At 47.2% G+C, this 19,967-nt stretch overlaps 1 protein-coding gene across 3 annotated transcripts; it reads left to right on the plus strand.

Annotated features, from left to right (window-relative positions):
• Nucleotides 1–222: 222 nt before the first annotated feature.
• Nucleotides 223–19,686, plus strand: MMEL1 (membrane metalloendopeptidase like 1). 3 transcript variants are annotated; one of them, XM_050322317.1, is made up of 23 exons: nt 223–1,015; nt 1,151–1,314; nt 6,656–6,715; nt 7,336–7,497; nt 7,910–7,990; nt 8,455–8,550; nt 8,807–8,925; nt 9,592–9,657; nt 11,528–11,662; nt 12,241–12,330; nt 12,579–12,715; nt 13,156–13,249; nt 13,526–13,654; nt 13,932–14,030; nt 14,398–14,481; nt 14,746–14,849; nt 15,258–15,316; nt 15,855–16,052; nt 16,510–16,643; nt 17,008–17,073; nt 17,882–17,977; nt 18,280–18,356; nt 18,738–19,686. In XM_050322317.1, the coding sequence occupies exons 1-23, from the start codon at nt 966–968 to the stop codon at nt 18,835–18,837; spliced, it is 2,400 nt and encodes a 799-aa protein (XP_050178274.1). In that variant the 5' UTR covers nt 223–965; the 3' UTR covers nt 18,838–19,686. The 3 variants fall into 3 exon arrangements, with proteins under 3 accessions (XP_050178274.1, XP_050178275.1, XP_050178276.1); XM_050322318.1 differs by having other exon boundaries at nt 223–977; XM_050322319.1 differs by having other exon boundaries at nt 227–1,015; nt 15,933–16,052.
• The last annotated feature ends 281 nt before the right edge of the window (nt 19,687–19,967 follow it).

Consider the following 19,967-nt stretch of genomic DNA (forward strand, 5'->3'; position numbering starts at 1 on the left):
ATCAGGGCTGCCACAAAGGAATCTGCCCTCAGCACCTCCTCCCGGACCCACACGGGACTGGGAGCGCAGGTCGGGAGAGGCACAACCTGACCACTTATCCAGAGCGAACTTCGGCACTCAGTGACAAACCCCCCCAAACACCCACCTGCTTCTGCCTCGCTCCAGAGCCAGTTCTGGGGAGGAATAAAGCCAACCCCAAGGGGAATCACATGCCTTCCCTGCCCTTTTTTCTCTTTCCCGGTTGTAACCAGACGGATTCCCAAGCAGCGGCACCAAGGAGCTGGGTGCACTGCCTACAACCCCTATAAATCCTCCCGTTCCCAACACGAGCGTTCCCACGCAGAGCCGCGGCGCTCTCGGGGCAGGAGGGTGTCGGTGGGTTTGCCACCTCCCCTGTGGCATTTCAGGCACAGCAGGGATTTGCGGGAAGCCGGGGGGACTCTCGGGAGAAGCCGCAGCAGCTCCGACCCCTCCTCCCGCCGCTGCCCGGGTTTGGGATCGTTCCCATCTCCCGGAGCCGGGAAGGGCGCACGGCTGAGCTGCAGCTCCGAGCATGGCTCGGGGGGCTCCGAGGGGCTGCGGGGCACGGCCTCCTGCGCACCGGAGAGCCCACGCGTGTCCCGGGAGCTTCCCACCCTCCAGACCCTCCGCCCGTGCTGGAGACCCCGCTCGGAGGCACCGGGAAGGATCCCGGCGTGGATTCCCCGGCTGGTAACGGAGCTCCTCGGACCTACCCGGAGCCACGGGAGGAATTCCTCCCAGCAGCAAGAGACTTTCAAAAGTGGGGAGTGGAAGGCGGCAGCTTTCCCCCTCCTTCTCTGTTCGGGAGAAAGGAGCTGCCCAACCTGGTCATGAGACTTTTCCACACTTCCCAAAGAGGCTCCTGAAGTTCTGGCGCTGCAGCACTGAGAGCCCCGGGCAGCCAGTCCAGCACAGCCCCCCCGAGGGCACACACAGCTCAGGAGATGGAGAATGAGGTTGGCAAATCTGTGGACAATCAAATGGACAAATACATGTAATAATTTGGAACTTTCCTCTCTCCCTTTGCTTTTTTTCTGCTTCCTTTTCCTCCCTGCTTTCTCCTGCTTTTACCCTCACGCTGATTTAGCCGTGCTGTTAATTCTTTCTTACCCTCCCCTCCCCAATTTAGAGTTACAATAATGGGGAAATCAGAAAGCCAAATGGATATTGTGGAAAAATCAACGAAGTCTGGGAAGAAGCCCTGGAGCTTTGTGGCACTGGGTCTGGCTGTCCTGCTGCTCCTCATGACTTGTGCCGCCGTCGCCCTGGTGATCCTCTATGCCAGCAGCAGAGGTAAGAACCTGGGAATGATTCTCCTCTTCCCTCTGCAAACAGCATTCAAGTCTATTTTTTTTTCTTCCCAGAGAGAAATGAAAATAAAATTCCAGGGGGGACAGTGAAGTCACCTCTGTGAGGGCTGTGGCTGTCTCTGCCTTGTTCCCAGCCCGTGCACAGGGATTATGTTGGATTTTAATTCATTTTTAAATGGTGTGATGTGAGATTCTGTGTTTTCAGTGAATTCTATGGGTTTTGTTGAATTCAGCATTGTTTTGAGAAAGATGCTGTGCTGTTTCAGGGGGAGGGTGTGTGTCTGTGTGTAAGGATTGATAGTTACTGATTTTATAGAAGCACAAGCCAAGATTCATCATTGTCAGGATTTTTTAAAAGGAGCAGCTGCTTTAAAACACTTTTTATAACAGTCTCTCCAAAGGGGAAATCGCTTCTTACAATCTGAAAGCTTTAAAATCAATGCCACTTGCTGCTGAGGAAAGGAGAGACTTTTTAAATATTCCACCAGGCAGTTGGATCTCTGAGTGGGATTTGGTTCAGTGACTTCAGTGCAAATGTCTTGCTGACATGGAGGCACCTTATTTTGAGGTGTTCTGCCTAAATATTTCAGCTGCAGAGCACACTAACTAAAGCTGAAGTTTTCCCACCAGAACACCTACTTTAAAATCCTGTGAGGCACCAAATGACTGGGAGCAGCACTGCCTTGTGTTTGTCATCTCCATTAAAGCCTCTTGGACTCACATCTTTGCTAAAACACCAGAGCACAGAACTAAAGGAGAAACAGCAAACCTAGAGCAAGGCACTGCTGTGTCCTTCCCCTGTCTCTGCATCCCCTGCTGCAGGGAACTGCATTTTCAGCTCTTGGAAGGGAAACGCTGCACGATTCTGGGCAATAACTCATGGGAAAAGCCTTTTGATTGTTCACTCCTTTTGCTCCCAGCAGTGGAATGTCAGGTGAAATCTGAGCGTTTGGTATTCATGAAGTTCATCAGAGAAGTTTATTCTCTCAGCTCAGGAGGTGGGGGGAGAGAGGAGGAGTTTCTGTATCAAATACTGAGCTATGCAGGGTTTCACTGCCTGGATAATCCAGGTGTTAATATTTAGCCACATATTGGTCTCATCCAAACCCAGGGGAAGAGCTAGTGCTAACCACATTTGTTTACTGGAAAGTTTCTCTTCGAGAGAACAAGCCTAAAATCTAAATATTTTGCATGCTTGTCTGGCCAGTTAAACTCTCCCTGGAGGTGTTTCCCAGGTTCAGACATTCCTGGGCAGCAGCAGTGCCAGGCACTGCAGGGCTGATGTGCTGCTTGTCCTGGGCTGGTTCCCCCCAGCTGAGCAGAGGGGGTTCAGCTCTGACCCAGAGCCCCTTTGTGCCTCTGCTGCCTCAGGGCACAGCCAGCTCACCCAGGGCACAGCCAGCTGTGGGCACAGCCAGCTGTGGGCACACCCTGGAGCAGCCACGGGCTTTAGGAAGTTCCAGGTAGGGACTGAGCAGGAGAATCTTCACCTTTTCAGCGGGTGTGTGCATGCCCTGGTTGGGTCTAAAGCTGGGGCAGGAATTGCTCCTCAGACAGTTCCTGCAGGACAAAAATGTTTCTTTTTGTCTCCAGAAGTTTTGTCCCAGTGCTCCCCTTGGTCCTGTTTCGCTGTCACCCCTGGGCCCTCTCCCGAAGCTCAGCCAAGAGCCTGAAGTCTCAGACTCGCCCAGGGAAAAGCACTTATGGCTCAAAGCTGTGCAACAAATCCCACACAGCAACAGGAAAAAACAGTGTGGCTGAGCAGCATTCATGTGATAGAACCCAGAGTGTTATCCTGGGGTTGTTCCATTTCTAATTTCACTCAAATGTTAATTTTGAAAGGAGAATGGGGCACTGGATTGTTCACTAAGAGCAGATTCAGATCTGCCACTTCATCTCTTGTACATCCTTAATCACGCTGACACTACCCAGCTTCTAACAAATAATTCTGTTTAGCTAGTAATTAGAAATTAAATTAGCAAATTAGATCAGAAAAATAGAAGGATTACCTGTCCTGCCTTACATTATCTCTTTTTTATATATAGAAAGGCACATATAGGCCTTGTGGTTCAGGAAGACTATTTCTGTTCTGCCTGTACATAGCTCACAGAGGAGCATTGTGGTGCATGAAACAGCCCCCTGGGTGCAGCAGTAATTCCTGTAGTGCTGTTAAAGCTGACTGGGATTTTTATCTCTATTCCCAGCCAACAAAAACACTGAAGCTCTCACAGCAGTGCAGTTATACAGTCCTACAAGCAGCCTGGGGGTGCTTGACATCCAAGGAAGTTTTCATGCCCAAAAAGACTCATCTAAACAAGCTAAAAGAAAATGTAGGAAGAAGAGAGTAATATTTGGGTGATCACAGCAAGGGAAGCAGACAGGACTGAAGTCACTGGGTTTGGACCTGAACACACCACACTGTCAGTCTTTCCATCACACCCACACGTTCAGCTCTGAGCCTTTCCACAGCTCCCTTCCACAAATATTTACCAAACTCCAAATCTCAGCACTTGTTGGAAAGGTCTGAAGAACATTTCAACACTTATTATAGCTGACACGTCAAATCAGTCAGCAACTTCTTCAGGCAACTTAGTTACCAACCACTTCCATCCTCACCTGATTGCTGGTCCCGTAATATCTTGTTTCACTGACATTTTATTCACTTTTGGGCTTCCAAGTTCCCCTCTCAGAAGTCAGACTCACAGACATTCATTTCTGTGTGTCTGCATCCCCTCAGGTTGTCCCTACTGGCAGTTGGGAAGCTCAGGGTCATGCTCTGCTCTGCCCTCTTAGGCCATAAACAGAGAAGAATCCAATTCTTGGTCTAAGCAACACCTCGCCCTGGGGGTTTACCAAAAAACCACATTTTTCTCCTACACATCCTCTGCTGTCAGTGTGGGTTTTGTGCACTTGAATAACAGATTTGCACAAATCTGCTGACCAGGAGCAACCTCTGAACTGGGCAGTGGCACTGTGATATTTGGGTGGCAAGACCCTCCGCAGTCCAAGTCAGATGGAGCTCCCTGGGTTTGTTGCTGGGCAGTGACAGCCCATGCAAGGCAAACAGTCCTCACTGATTCCCACATGGAATCCTGGCTCAGCCGTGCCTGAAATCCTGAGGCAGGTGGAACCAAAGCAAACACTGGTGTTCTGGGCTCCATTTGAAGACCCTGACACCCGGCACAGCCCACCCTCTCCGGCAAAGAAAACCTGGATTTGGCAGCAGTGCTGTTTGTGGCAGACAATTGGCCGCTTGAGCAGCCAAAAGAGCAGGTTGCAGCGCCAGGAGCGCTTCTGCAGAGGAGTTCTGAGGAACAGGGAAGGTGCTGGGAGGTAAAGCTCCCACGTAGTGACAACTGTGGCTCTAATTGTCGCCGTGTGTGCCATCCCCAGCCATCTGTGCTCCTCCGAACGCCAAACACAAGCTGTGAGCTCCAGAGCCCCACGCAGAGATTTGCTTTGCTCTCGTTGTCTGAGAAGGAGCCTCAGTCAGGCTGTGAAAAGCAACCTGTATTTCAAAAAAAAAGAACCAAATAAAAATAATTGCCATTCAAAAGCTGAGCTGCTGCAGGGGCCTGCAGGGCTCCACACTCCCAGGAGTCATTCTCACCTCCTGCTGCTGGCCAGGGAATGTGACAGTGTCCTGTGGCTTCTTCTAAAGGCAAATTGAGACAAGAAAAATTCTCCCCAGGGAGCCCAGAGAGGTCTGAAGCACGTCCCAGCTCTGCCATCTCTCAGGTGAGCAGTTCACCTTCCAAGTAGCATCTGGAGTTCTTAATTTCCCTCATTTTCTTCCATTTGCAGTAGTCCCACAGCCAAGGTCATTTTATTTAGCTCCATTAAAGCTTATCTTCCCTGATCAATTCTCTGATGGTGCTGTATCAGACTGAAAGGGATGGTTATCCAGCTCAGTTACAGCTTCCCAATCCCCAGGGCTTTGGGAAGGGAGGGATTCTGAGCCTTGCTGAAAGCAGTTGGGTTCCAGAAACTGGAGTTAGACATTGTCAGGTCATATTAAAGAGAGGAGCTTTGACTAAAAAAAAGTGAATATAAAAGAAAAAAGGCTTCACTTGAGTCCTGCCTGGTCCCTGAGAAACAATGAGAAGCACAGCATTCTTGTAGAACAGGTATTTCTGTCTCACCTTTGCTATTGCTCCTTTACAGAGAATTTCCATCTGCCTTTGAACTACTCCTTTCTTTTCTCAAAACTCTTTTTTTTTTTTCTTGAAAATACCCTGGGCTTTTAGGTTTGATTTTGCTAATTGTTTAATTAACAGAGAGTTTAGGAAATTCCAAAAACTGCACTTTGCTTCATCCAGTACAAAAAAAAAACCACCCCAAAGCCCTGACAGAAACACCAAAGAGAAAAAGCTGAACCATCTAATGTGAAGCTTCACATTTTTAGCCATATTTTGCTCATCCCATGTGGAGGTTGCCAGACCCACAAGACACACAGTTATTCTCATGCAGATGTGCTCAGCTGGGCCCCCATCGCAGTGGGGGCTTTTTATGTCGCTTCCACTGATGAACTTCAAAGCCCTCTTTTCTTCCCCACTGTTTCATTTCTCTCTGAATTACTGTAATCTTGTTTGCTCTCGTGTAAAGCACTTACTTTCATTGAAAGGAATTTCCTAGTAACTCTTTACTGCAAACATCCCAGTGTAAGGATCAAAAAGAAGTCCAAAAAATGGCTAATCCTGTTGGGAAGTATCAACTTTTGTTTTCCAGTGTGGAACCAAGTAGTTGTCTATTTAACAGAGGTGGATATGAAGCTAGCCCAGTTTTCACAAATGGTAAATTAAGCCATTAGAATTAATCTCCTTCTCCAAGGGCCAAGGCCATCCCCAGCACACACATACTTCCAGAAATAAAGATCATTTCTTTTTCCTGATCTGATCTTGATGACTTAGAGCAGTGGGAAAGCAGCAATGCAGCTTTTCACCCCCTGTTTACATCTCTTGGTCACGATGACTTTGGAGATCAAGAGAGAGCTGAGATGCTCAAAGCATCTTAATAGATTGTCTGGAAAGGGACCTCAGAGTTTGAGTTTGCACCAGAAAGTCTGTGGAGGCAGCAGGTAGAAAAAGATGGTCTAATCCTTTTTCCAAGGGAGTTAAAACTCACTGCCAGTGCTGTTGTAATGCTGCTGCCAACAAATTTTCCTCATAAATCTCCAGATGAAAGATTTCCCCGCAGTTGTCAGCCGATGTCTCTGGCTCTGATATTCGCTCACTTCTCTCAGACCAAGCAGAGCTGTCACAGTCTGGGCTCTGGTGGCCAGTTCCCTTCTGAAACAGCTAATTCCATCTGCTTTCTCCCTGCAGGAACTCACTATGGCACCAACTCAGGCAACGTCTGCACCACCCCTGGCTGTGTCACGGCAGGTAACGGGGTCGCTCTGAGGGGTTATTGCACAGGGGGTGTTTTATGGGTTGGTGCTGGACCTGAGTAAAAGGTAATTCAGGCTTTAAGGCTGAAGGAGATGAAAAGGAACGAGATTTCCCCTTGGCCAGGGGGTATCATCCGTAAGGAAGTAGTACAGGAAAATTGCCAGTGTGGCCAACAGCCCTCTGGCCTGAGCCACAGGGACATGGGCTGGCCAACAGTCTGTCCCTTAGTGTGGTAAGAATCCCTTTAGAATGAATTCTGTCTGTGAGTGCATCCTATACATGGGGCATTCACCTTCTTCTTTTTGGCATCCACACCTCAGGAGAGGTGGGACCCCAGCAGGGATGTTCCCAGTTTCCCCCTGGAACACTGGCTTCTCAGGCAGGTACCTGAGCTGGAGCACAGGGGAGCCCTGGGCAGCACCCCCGTGCCTGGAGGGCACTGTGCTGTGGGAGAGCTGTTCTGCCACTCAGAGGCATTTTCAAGCAGAAAATGGGATCCTTCAAGCCCTAACACATGGGAATGACTCTTGCCAAGCAGCTCCTTGACAGTCTTTGGTAGTGCCAGAGACCACCGGGCAGCCTGTGGGATTCAGCTCTCCAATTTTGGTACCCAGCTGCCAGAATAATCCAGAACATGGACCCCACAGCTGACCCGTGCCAGGATTTCTACCAGTACGCCTGTGGGGGCTGGCTGAGCAGGCACATCATCCCAGAGACCAGCTCCAGGTACAGCATCTTCGACACCCTGAGGGACGAGCTGGAGATCATCCTGAAAGGTAGGAACTCCATCCTTACACACTTGTGTTTGGTTTCAGGGGTTATTGGCTACACACTGCACAGAGAAATGAACCTGCAGAGAGAAGTGTGGATTATGATTTTTTTTTTTTTTCTCTCTGGTCCTTTAATCTCTACACCTCTTACTACCCCCATTTTGCAGGAACATCCTGTTCCCACTAAAAATTAGCCATAGGTGATCTGGTACTAACTTCAAAAGGAGCAGGACAAGCCTGCACATCCTTCCTCCTGACACTTTTGCCATTAATAGCTCCTCTGAAGAGCTCTCCAGGCTCACAGTAATTGCAGGCTACAGAAACAAGTGTTTATCATAGCCCTGAATTCTCAGGGGTTACTGTGAAATGATCAAAGCTCTCCAGGGCACAAATCTCATGGCAATGGTTCCTTCCCCAGGTGTGCTGGAGACTTCAGATCAAGGGGACAGAGAGGCATTTCAGAAAGCTAAAATCCTTTACAAGTCCTGCATGAACGAGAGTGAGTCCCTTCTTGTTCCATTGATCCCCGTGGTCAATACTGAATGTACAGAAGTGCCAGTGTTCTGCTCAGTCCACTCAATATCTGTTTAATCCATGTGGACCCGCCTGGAAACTCATCCTCAGATGGATGAACATGCCTGGCCACATCATTAGGGCCTGAAGTGCACGTTTGGGATGTGGAAAGGATGGAGGTTGGGTACCCACCCCTGGGCTGGGGCAAAACCTTCCCTTCAGAAGGCACAAACCTGTCCCACTTCATCCTTTCCAAACCAATGCAGTAAAGGTCAGCACTGGAGTCTCAGAAGTGCTGTCATTGCTTTTCTGAAGACTGATGCAGGGGACAGATGGTTTCATGGTGTCTCTTATTTTGGACCATGATAAATTCAGCTTCAGATTTGAACTGTTAGGCCCATTACCTGTTTTTCTGTGAAAACAATGCAACATTTGTCTTTCCTCTCTCAGGCCTTATAGAGCAGCGAGATTCTTTGCCTCTGCTGGAGGCCTTAAGGATGGTTGGAGACTGGCCAGTGGCTTCTGCAGACTGGAATAAGACCAAAGGTAATGCTGGGCCTGAAAGGGTTCAATAATGTGCAGTCAGAGTCATTTCCTGCACTAGGGGGGCCACTGTCAATGAATTAAACCCCCATTTCCAGCTTTTCTTCATGAACAAGAGTCAGGGGGTCACCCATATTTAACATAGATATGTATAGAGAGAGAATTAGAGCTAAACAATTTTAGCACAGCAAACTGCACAGCTTCAATCAGTCCTGACACAGATGGACAAATGGTGTTTGTTCTCCCTTTCGTCTCCCAGAGCCAAGCTGGAGCATGGAAGAAAAGCTGTCCATAATGAACTCCAGGTTCAACAAACGTGTCCTCATCGACATGTTCGTGTGGAACGACGACAGGGACTCCAGCAGACACATCATTTATGTAAGCCAGAAATCACAGGGCATTATTTATATCCCAGAATCACAGTGGACAGTTATTTACACTGCAGGCAGATGAGCTTTCCATAGCACAGCACTGGCCAAATGCAGGGAACAACCAGCTCTGTACCCCAAGTGACAGATCTGTCCCAAAGACATGTCAGGAAACGTTTCATGGCAGCATAATTATTTTTTTTTCAGTAAAATGAATAAAAATCAATGGAACTTTGCTGATTTACAGCATTTAAGGGCTGTAAATTCTTGTGACTCACAAAATGATGGTGAGGTTTAATATACAGCAGGAAACCCTGGGTCTAAAAATGTAAATAATATTTCAGAGTTTGTTCATGAATGGTTCTGCAGGAAGTCCAGCCCTCAAGTCAAGCAACTTAGAAAAGTTGCTTAAATTTATTCTTGGATCTCAATGGGGACTGAAAGATTTTGCTCAATAACTCACACCAAGATCCATCCTGTCCTTACCTAAAAACCCAGAGACCAAAGTTGTTCCTTCCATCTGCCCCCAGTCCTTAGAGAGCTGAAGTTCTCTGCCTGCCTGGCTGCTGTGCTGTTCCAGCACTGCAAGGATGGAACAGCATTTCAGGTTGCCTCTCGAGGATTCCTTTGGACAGCCCCTGTTCATCCCTAACCAGAGAAATGTGTTTTCCTTCAGATTGACCAGCCAAGCTTGGGAATGCCATCCAGGGATTACTACTTTAATGGGGGCAACTATCAAAGGGTGAGTGTTCCTTGTAATTTATTTACTATGTGCCACTAAAACAACTTCACTGTGCTTTGGAAAACTCAAATATGTGAATCTTCAGGGCATGTAACAATCAGAGTTAGATTGTGACATTCATTGCTACATTTTTTCCTAATTATGCCAAAATTTTGTAACATTTACAAAAAGACTGTACAAATATCAAGCCTCCCCAGAACCAGCCAACCATGAAGAATATTATGGGGAAATAAAATCACTGAACAGCCTCAAATTCTGAAGGGCAGATTCACATTTTCAGTGCAGGTTGTCTTGGATTCCCTTCTATCTTCCTCTAAATCCACTGATTCTCAGCTAGTAAGAATCTGCTGCCACCTACTCTCCCCTTTCCCCAGAATTACAGGAAAATTGTGAGAGATGATTTCCTGGCTGTTTTTCTCTGCCAGTGCTCGGGGCAAAAGCACTGATTGTGCAAAAACACTGTTTCTGTAAATACACAGAAAGCTGTTGCAAACAGAGCCAGATAATTTATCTGTTTCCAAGATGAAAATACTGCTTTAGTACATTGCATTTCCCTCAATTATGTCATGCTAACAAAGAGTATTTGCAGCCCAACATCAAACCAATTTTCCTAACAAGAATGGAAGGGAAAACAGAGGGACAACAATCAGCATTTGAGACTCTTTTGTCTCGTGGTTGTAAAGGCAGATGAAAACATCAGTGGGAAGAGATTGCTTCTTCCTTCAGTGTGTTTGACCATATTCTCATGCAGAATAGAGCTTGGACACAGCCCTGGGAGGTTTATACAGCATTGTTTCCACACCTTCTGGGCACCTTTACAAGATGCCAGCTCCTGATCCAGAACAACCTCCTCGTAGCCGTGTTGGGCACTGCAGGGAGCTGCTGAACCAGGAGTCTGTCCTGCAAGTGTCACCTGCACAGAGCAGTTACAGCACAAAAGAGGGATATTCACGCACTGGCTCATGGAGGTCAGACATAGATCGACTTGTGGGAGATAGAAAATCAGGTACAGTGCAGAGACAACCCCAAATTAGCAAAAGAAAACCATCTGTGCTCGATACAGCTTTAATTTGAAGCCATAAACCAGGGGCCAGGCTGTGTCTTTAATCCTAATGACTAAGGAGGAGACACAACCCCTTTTTATTTGCTATTTACCAGCTGGCTGCCCCCAGACAATGACCCAACTCTGATGACCCAAACTCCCCCTGTGCTTAGTCCAGCATCCTTTGGCAAAGCTCCTCCTGAGGCCTGGGGGAGTCTGGCCTGATTAAGGGCTCAGCCTAAAACCACAAATCATCGTCCTGTAAGTGCCCAGACACAATTTCACAACAGTTGCTGTGTTCATCTGGATTCCAAGGTCTGTGGAGGAAGAAAAGTGTGCAAGAAGAACAGGTAACATTAGGTTTTCCTGTATCAGGGATCAGCACTCCCTCAGCAGCCAAATCTCTTTTCAAAGCCCTTTCTGGGGCATAAATCAGCCAGAACCTCCCACCAGAAATAAAGCAAAGGTGTCACTGGAACCGTCTGAGACAGAGCCTTTGTCTCAGTCAGCAAAAGCAGAGTTCAGGAGATTTATGGTATTACTTTCAGAGAATTCAAACCTTCCACACTTACTCTGGGATTTTGGCTGGTGGGGATCACTGTTCCCACAGAGTAACTTGAGTCATGGAGCCTTCTCTTTGCTGGAGCAGCAATTCTAACTCAGAATGCCCCAGATGGATTGCACAGGGGAGCACAAAGTGTGTTTTGAGGCTGGTGACTGCCCTGTAGGGCATTCCAGGATGAACTGAGCTCCAAGCTGCAGCAGCAGTATCTGCCATAGGGAAAAAGGCACTCAGTGCTGTCCACACCCCCTGTTTGCCACGTGCAGGTGAGAGAGGCTTATCTGCAGTTCATGATCACCATCGCCAAAATGATCCGGGAGGACAAGAACGTGTCCAGAGATGATTCCTTTGTCCAGGAGGAAATGGCAAAGGTGATGGAGCTGGAAACAGAGATTGCAAATGTGAGTCCAGAGACTGAGGCCTCGGGGTGCCAGGGGGGTGAGGGAGGAGGGGGACGGGTCTCGCTGTTTGGGCAACAGTTTTCGACACAGCACAAAGCCCACGGCCTGAAAGACAGGGGGAAGAAGACTTTTTGTGCCATGAACAGCCCAGAAATCAGTGTCTGCTGTGTCTAAACTGTCTGCTGAGCACACTGCTGTGCTGCTCCAGTCCTGGCTGTATTTATGTTTGGAATTCTTCTGCTAAACATAGGCTGTGATAACACTAGGGCTCCCTCCCTTTGCATCCTTAGAAATCTCAGCCCCCTAAAAATCTCCCAGAGCTTGTTCTGCCATTCTAGAGGACAGAGGCAACCACTTGGCTCAGCATATCACTGAAATGTTATTGAATAGCAGGGACCAGAGTTCCTGCACTGAAATTTAGAAAGCAGCACTGGGCACCATCAAATGAGCTTCCTCTCTCCCCAGAGAAATGGTTTATTTGCATGTTATTTGAGTGTTCGTTTGTGCATATGTATGTGATTTCAGCCATTGATATTTCTGTCAGTTGATTCCAGTAATAACCTTGTGAATGTCTTCAGGCAACAACCCCAGCAGAGGAAAGGCACGATGTGACCTTGTTGTACAACAAAATGACCTTAACAGAGCTACAGGAGAAGTTTGCATTGAATGTAAGTGCTTAATGAGCAGTTTCATACTTTCAGTCTCTTAATTCCAATGGAAATGGCTTTGTGAATTTGTCAGTGACTCAACAAAGAGGTATAAAATCAATCCCATTCTTAATCTTGTCTTCAGAGCCTCTTAAAAAGCTTTTTTCTACTGAACAGCACTACGGCTACATTCAAGGCCATAAAACTGCAGAAAGTCCAGTTACTAAGGCACTTAAACACCCACCGTTGGCATCTCTCTGTCTGCCTAGGAATTTAACTGGACCTTCTTCATCCAAGGTGTCATGTCTTCAGTAAGTGTCCAGGTTGACCCAGAAGAGGAGGTGGTTGTCTATGGCATGCCCTACCTGCAAGAGCTGAAAGCAATCATCTCCAAGTACTCAGCAAGGTAAAAAACTGGAGAATATGCCACCAGAAGTCAATCACTGGAGCCTCTTTTTAGTTCTGCCAGGGCTTCTCCAAGGAAAATGAGACCCCTGTAAAATATGGGAAATGTCTTTGAAGGTCTCAAAGCACTTCAGCACCAAGTGTCTCACCTGCTGCTTGCTTAGAGAAGGTTAAATGGGAAGCAAAAAATACATCACAGGCTTAGGTCTTGTTACATCCTAGAAGGAAAACCAATAAGAAATGAATCCCTGAACACACATGACAGTCCAGGCCTCAGGCTGGACAACTCCAGTGAAATGAGAACAGTCACCTGCAGATGCTGTGAAACCCAAATGACTGCCAGCAATCATTTGCTTCCTTATCTCCAACCCAAATGCCTGGCTGGCTGCACTAGAGTTGGCTTTTGCAGGGGATTAAGTTCAGCTCTGCTTTCCTACACAGCACCATCCAGAACTACCTCATCTGGCGGCTGGTGATCGACCGCGTCAGCAGCTTGAGCCGGCGCTTCAAGGACGCCCGGGCCAGCTACAGGAAGGTATTTCCCCTCTTCCTGGAGAGCTCAGTGCTGCAGGAGAGCCCAACAGCTCCAGAACGAGCCCTTGTCAACATAACCATGGCAGGGGGGTGGAACTTTGAGATGAGCTTTGAGGTCCCTTCCAACCCAAACCATCCCGCCATGCCGTGATTAGGTCGCGTAATCCCCAAACACACCCCAGGGCAGCGATGGGAACCTTTGTGTCAGGCTGACCTGCTGGTCAGGCAAGGACTTGGAGAGGCACAGGCAGGGCCAAAGCTGTGCTTGGTGCTGCAGGCTCTGTACGGGACGACGCTGGAGGAGGCGCGGTGGAGGGAGTGCGTGAGCTACGTCAACAACAACATGGAGAACGCGGTGGGAGCCATGTATGTCCGGGAGACATTTGCTGGTGAGAGCAAGAGGATGGTATGTAGTTCACCCTTCGTACTCCTGTACCTCCACTGTGCCCACAGAGCCCCTTCCCTTCTGCCTGAGCCCCCAGAATATTTTGTCTGTGAAAGATTCCCCCCCAGGGCAAGAGTCAGAACTCGGTTATGATGCTCTTTGAATGCTGGGCACTGCGGTTTAAAGCAGAGAATCTGGGGACATCAGGCTTCAGCAGGAAGCTTTTCACCCCTCCTTAGCTCTGCCTGGGGAAATGTAAATCCTGGAAGTGATTCGTATCTTACTGGTTCTCTTTTAGGTGCGAGATTTAATAGAGAAGATCCGCGAAGTGTTCGTGGAGACGTTGGATGAGTTGCAGTGGATGGATGAGGCGTCCAAGGAGAAAGCCAGGGAGAAGGTCAGAGATCATAGGGAACTTCAGTATTCCCTTATGAATGGGAAATACTTGGAATTTTGTAGTACCTCTGTTTCCAGTTCCTCTACAAAATGGAGGAAAATACTTCAATATTCATTATTCCATTATCTTATCACATTGTCCTTTCCTTTTAATCCTCTGCTAGCCCAAATCAGCTAGAATGGCGATTGGAGACAATGCAATCCCCCAGGGAAAACATTTCAGTGACCATCAGCACCATTCCAATAGCAAGGGGAAAAAAACCCAGCTAAACTATTCTATTCAATAAAGTACTGACACTTCACAGAAAACCCACCACACACCAACAAAAACCACACTTAAGAGGAAACATTAAATTCTTTTCTTCTAGGCAATGGCAATCAAAGAACAAATTGGCTATCCAGATTACATTTTGGAAGATCAGAATGAAAAACTGGATCAGGAATATGCCAATGTAAGTATTCTGTGCACACCTCACCAAGTACCTCAAGATAAAAGCCTGCTCTTATTTTCTTGCCACTTGGAATTCTTATACCTGTACAAGTGTCCTTTCCAAGGACATTAAAAAGAACATATTGGTAAATAAATGCATGCAGAGGGCCAACTTTTGGTGGATACCATGCAACCAGAAAACATCATTTAGAGGACACATTTGGTGGTGTGAGGAGTCCCTCTGTCTGCACAGCTGACTAATACACTTGGAGCTCTGTTTCTTTAGTTAAACTTCAGTGAACACAATTACTTTGAAAACATCCTGGAAAACCTGCGAGCTGGAGCCCAAAAGAGCCTGAAAAAACTTCGAGAGAGAGTCGACCAAGACATGTGAGTTCCCAGGCAGCACTTTCCAGCCCCAGTTCTGGACTGAGGGTGAGGGTGTGTAAGTCAGGCTGTGGGCAGCTGAGAGTGCTGGGGGCTGAGATAGCCAAGGAATTATTTTGGATGAGAGGTGCCCACAAACAGGTATTTCCTGGTGTCAGGATTTCCTCACAGCTGTACTCAATGCACCCTTCTTCCCTACATTAATCCTTTCCTTGTACAATTTCCTTTGAGGGATTTTCCTTGTCATCAAATTATATTTCTTTATATATCCTTATATATAATCCTTATAAGGATTATTTCCTTACAATCCTTTCCTATACACCTTGCATTTTTTTAACAATAATTAAATTAAAAGAATGACTTTAAAAAAAAAAAAAATCACTACTAACTGTGTGCAACATTTATTTTTAGATGGATAATTGGAGCTGCAGTGGTCAATGCATTCTATTCCCCCAACAGGAACCAGATAGGTAGGTTTAAACAGCTTTGAACAGCTGCATGGAACTGATTCACCATCTTCAGCCCCACAGCAGTGCAAAGCCCTCCACTGACACATCAGCTGGGTGGTTTTCTGCAGAGCTGCTCGACTGACATCGAGTGCCCTTGGTGCCTGCAGGAATCCCTCCTGTGCATGTTTTACACCCCAAATGTTGTTGGTATCAGCAGATGATTTCTAACGTTTCCTTAACCCAAATAAAGCAACAACACATCCGTTAGTTCCCCTATAAAATGGCTCTCACACACAAACTGTGCCTGTCTCCAAAAGACAGCTCCTAAACATTCTGTTCTTGACTCACTGCAGCAAACATTATGCACCAAATTAGGCTAAACTTAATGTAAATGATGCTCGGGCCTCAAACAGGGAGACACTGTAGCTGCAGATGTGCCAAATTAAACCTTTATTAACTTGTCATTTTCCATTTATCAAGAGAGGAACAATTTCACAGGAGGCATGAGCTTGTTTCTAATCATTTTATATTTTGTGTTCCTTCCTGACCCTTCCACCAGGCAAACAAGCTGTCTGCCAAGGATGCAAAAGTAAAGCCACCCTACAGTATCTCCCCTTCTCTCTGTCCCTCTCTGCAGTTTTTCCTGCTGGGATCCTCCAGCCCCCTTTCTTCAGCAAGCACCAGCCCCAGGCCCTGAATTTCGGGGGCATCGGGATGGTCATTGGGCACGAGATCACGCACGGCTTCGATGACAACGGTGAGGAGAGAGCTGGGAAATGGGATTATTTCAGCTAAAACTCCTTCCAGTGCCAGGAATTACCGTGCCAGACTGCTGGGACTGCAGAGCCCTGCACACACAGTCACATCCCTGCCTGGGAGCAGCTCAGGCACGCGGGGAACAACCCCAGGGAGCGTGGGGGAAGGTTTTTTCTGTGATGGATAATCCAGCTGGGAATAAAACCAGGCCTTAGTGCCATAGCTGAAGTCAGGGCTGCTGACTGAACAGGAAATCATGGAATAACAGAGACCATAGCTGATCTTGTCCATCCTCTCATGACAAGGAGGATCAGCTGTGCCATAAACATTCCTGAGCATCCAGACCAAAGGGGGAAAGAGGGAAGGGGCAGCTCTGACGTCCCAGGTGCTACCCTGGAAGAACAGCGGCTCCTTTCTCTCACTGAAAACTTCGCTTTTTTCCTTGGATTTCCCTTCAGGAAGGAATTTTGATAAAGATGGGAACATGCTGGACTGGTGGAGCAACTTCTCAGCGCTGCATTTCAAGGAGCAGTCCCGGTGCATGGTGCACCAGTACGGGAACTACACCTGGGAGCTGGCAGGGGGGCAGAACGTGAGTAACAACCACAGCTCTGCACACTGCTGGAAACAGGGAACCCCTACAGAGCACACACCCCAGAAACTGCAGCCAGCTCCTCTGGGAATAAGGCACAGCAGCAGCCCAGAAAGCCCAGGCTGTGTGTGCAGGGAGGTTCTGCCCAGCACCAGCCCAGCTCCTGCTCATGGTACATTCATGTAGATCGTCTCTTCTAATCTACAGCTTTTACCCTGTGATTTTTTTAAATTGTTATTATCTCCTTACTTGCCCCAGCACAAAGTCATTGCTTGTCTGTGTTGTATGACTGTGCTTCAGCCTGTAGTTCTTAGAGCTGCTGATTTTACTGACTATGGAGTAAATAAATGGTTGTTTTTTACAGGTCAGTGGCATCAGCACGTTAGGAGAAAACATTGCAGATAACGGAGGAGTCCGACAGGCTTACAAGGTAATTCAAACACACTGGGAGTCAACAGAGAATGTTCTCCCCTGCAAATGATCCTTCCAGATGTCCCAGTACAATTTTTTTATCCTTAGTGTTTTGGGTATGGCACCAGTTAAAGGTGTTCATAGCCTGTCCTGAATTTTCAGAAACCTCAACTGACATTTCTGACCCCAAGGGACAATATTCCAATTAATGACTTGGTTAGAATTGTTTCAAAAGCCATTGCAGGTGTGCAGGAGCAGAGTGGGATGACACAAACCGCCTGCTCACAGAATCCATGGATGTTCTGTGGTGCTGGATCTATTTTTACCCTCAGCTCTCCCTTTTGTTTCATGTGCTTTGGGACTATCTCAGCAACAGAGAGGCTGCAGAAACAGAACACTGGGAATTAACCAGCATGAGGACACATTAACTTGTCTCCATCATGTCAATATAGCTAAAAAAAGCAAATTGGCCAATTAATGTGTAACAATAACAGGTAATGGATTTAACATTGAGCAAGGTTGTTATCTGCTATTTTATGAGCAGTTACCTGACGAGAGAAAAATCATCACTCTAGAGCTGTGGAGGAGACTTAACACTTTATTTCCAGATACAAATTCCTGTGGAAAGAGTCTGTGAAGTCAGCTTATGCTGACAGCTTTGTCATAAAATTCTTGGTACTGTTGTATTAGAGAGAGAAAACCCACAGAAGTACAGAAGGGAAACATGTTGGGTTCATTCATATTGTGGCTAAAGCCTCCCACCCCAATAAAACATTCAATATCCCCCTCCTGCTGCTCCTCTGAGTTGGATTTATGATCATTTCCAGGCCTATTTGAAGTGGCTGGAACGGGAAGGAAAGGAGCCAAAGCTTCCTGGACTGAACCTGTCCCACAAACAGCTTTTTTTCCTCAATTTTGCCCAGGTAAGAACAGTCAGGGTTGTGCCCCAGGCCCTCAGACCTCAGTTCATGTGATGAAGGAAACACCTGGTGAAATCACCTGCTGATAGATTGATCCCAAAGCATCAGATCTTGATCCAAGACTTTGTAAAACAAAAACTAATTAGTAAATACTTGCATCTATTCTGCCTCTTTATAAAACATCCTCCAGTGATGTCATAACAAACTGGGATGGCTCTCAGGAAAACTTTGAAAACAAGTGAGAATATTCCCAAAATGAAGTCCCTTTAATCCTGACCCACTGATTGTTAATGCTCCCTGTCCAGGTTTGGTGTGGCTCCTACAGACCAGAATATGCCAGCCAGTCCATAAAGACAGACGTGCACAGCCCTCTGAAATACAGGTGGGTTTTACTGATTTACTGACTCGGAGCTCACTTCATTCACCCCCTGGCACCAAGACAGCCCAGAGGGAGAGTTTTATAACACACCAGATAAATCCAAACTTAACTTTCAGGATTTCTGCCATGGCTTGTAGGACACTGCTGGGGAGCACATGGCCTGGGAATTTGCCAATCCTTAGGGAATGACTGATGAACACCCACACTGTTCTGGTGTTTCACTGGTCACAGTACCTACATGTCCTTGCAGAAAGGATCCTGTATTCCAAACTGCAGTCGAGTTCTGAGGCTCCAAACCCTTTCTGGACACGACTCTCTCTGTTTGCCAGAGGAGCAATCTCCATGCACTGTCTCCATATTAACAAGTGCCTTCTCTTTGTTCAGGGTGATGGGATCCTTGCAGAACTTTGAAGCCTTCTCCGAGGTGTTCCAGTGTAAGAAGGGCACAGCCATGCACCCTGCAGGGAAATGCCGGGTGTGGTGACGGAGGGACGCGGGGAGGGTGACCCGCTCCGGTGCCCCCACACACAGCCCGTGGCAGGGCCGTGCCTGGCGTTCTGCTCAGTCCCAGCCGGGGCTGACGGGGCAGCTACTGGAGTGGGAGTCACAGACCCACGGCACTGAGCTGTCCCAGTGCCACCGGGAGCCCCCGGGATCGCGGGGATTCGGGGCTGTGCCAGAGCCCGGGCGTGTCCCCGGCCAGAGCGACTGTTTCCAACGACATCCCGACTGTTAGCAATCCACTGCATCAGGGCTACAAGGACTGATTCTTAAGTGAAAACAAAATCAACAGCCACAAATCTATTTTTCAGAAAGGAACAATGATTTTAATATTCTAACTCCACCGTCTGGGGCTCAGCAAACCTGTGTGAGATGTTTCACTGATCCGTTCCCGGTGTTCTGATCCAGTTTCTGGTGCATTCTTCCCCAAATCAGGTTAGAGCTGCTGTAAACTCTGCTGTCTGTACCCCTGCACTTTGCTTTGCTGTCAGAGATTGCTGTGTGTCGTGACATGTCACGCAGTGAGCCCTGTGTCGAGATGCCTGTTGCACTCTCCTCCTGCACTTGAGTTCCTCTGCTCCAAAGAACAACCTTCAAGTGACGTATCACTAGAATTAGCACATTTTAGGAGTACAAATTCTGTCGTCATGGTTAAATTACAGGGTCCCACCCTTCACAGATATATTTAAAATGATGCTTATTCTTGTAGAAAGTGTATAAAAATACTTTTTGCCAAATAGCAAACATGTATCCATGGAAACAATTAAGCTGGTTTTAATCCTGTGCCTTTTCATTTTGCCATAGGCTATTTTTCAGTATTTACACTTGAAAATGTAACATGTATTAATTTTTAATAAAATTTAAAAGAAAAAAATCACAGTGGCCAATTCAGCAAGGATTTCCCTATGGAGAGGATTGGGTGGCTTTCCTTGGTAAGCATCTTACCATAATGAGAATATTTTAAACTTTCAACACTTCACAGTGAATTTTAAATACTCTTTCAGCAAATGCTTTTCTTTCTAGCACAGAAATCCCTGGAAAGCAAGGCAGTAGCTACTTGTGTGAAATCATGGTGGGATTCTCTGTGCAGGGCCATGAGTTGGACATGATGAT

The sequence above is a fragment of the Myiozetetes cayanensis genome, unplaced genomic scaffold (genome assembly GCF_022539395.1).
Source record: "Myiozetetes cayanensis isolate MyiCay16 unplaced genomic scaffold, myiCay2020 scf28, whole genome shotgun sequence".
Classification (NCBI taxonomy): Eukaryota; Metazoa; Chordata; class Aves; order Passeriformes; family Tyrannidae; genus Myiozetetes; species Myiozetetes cayanensis.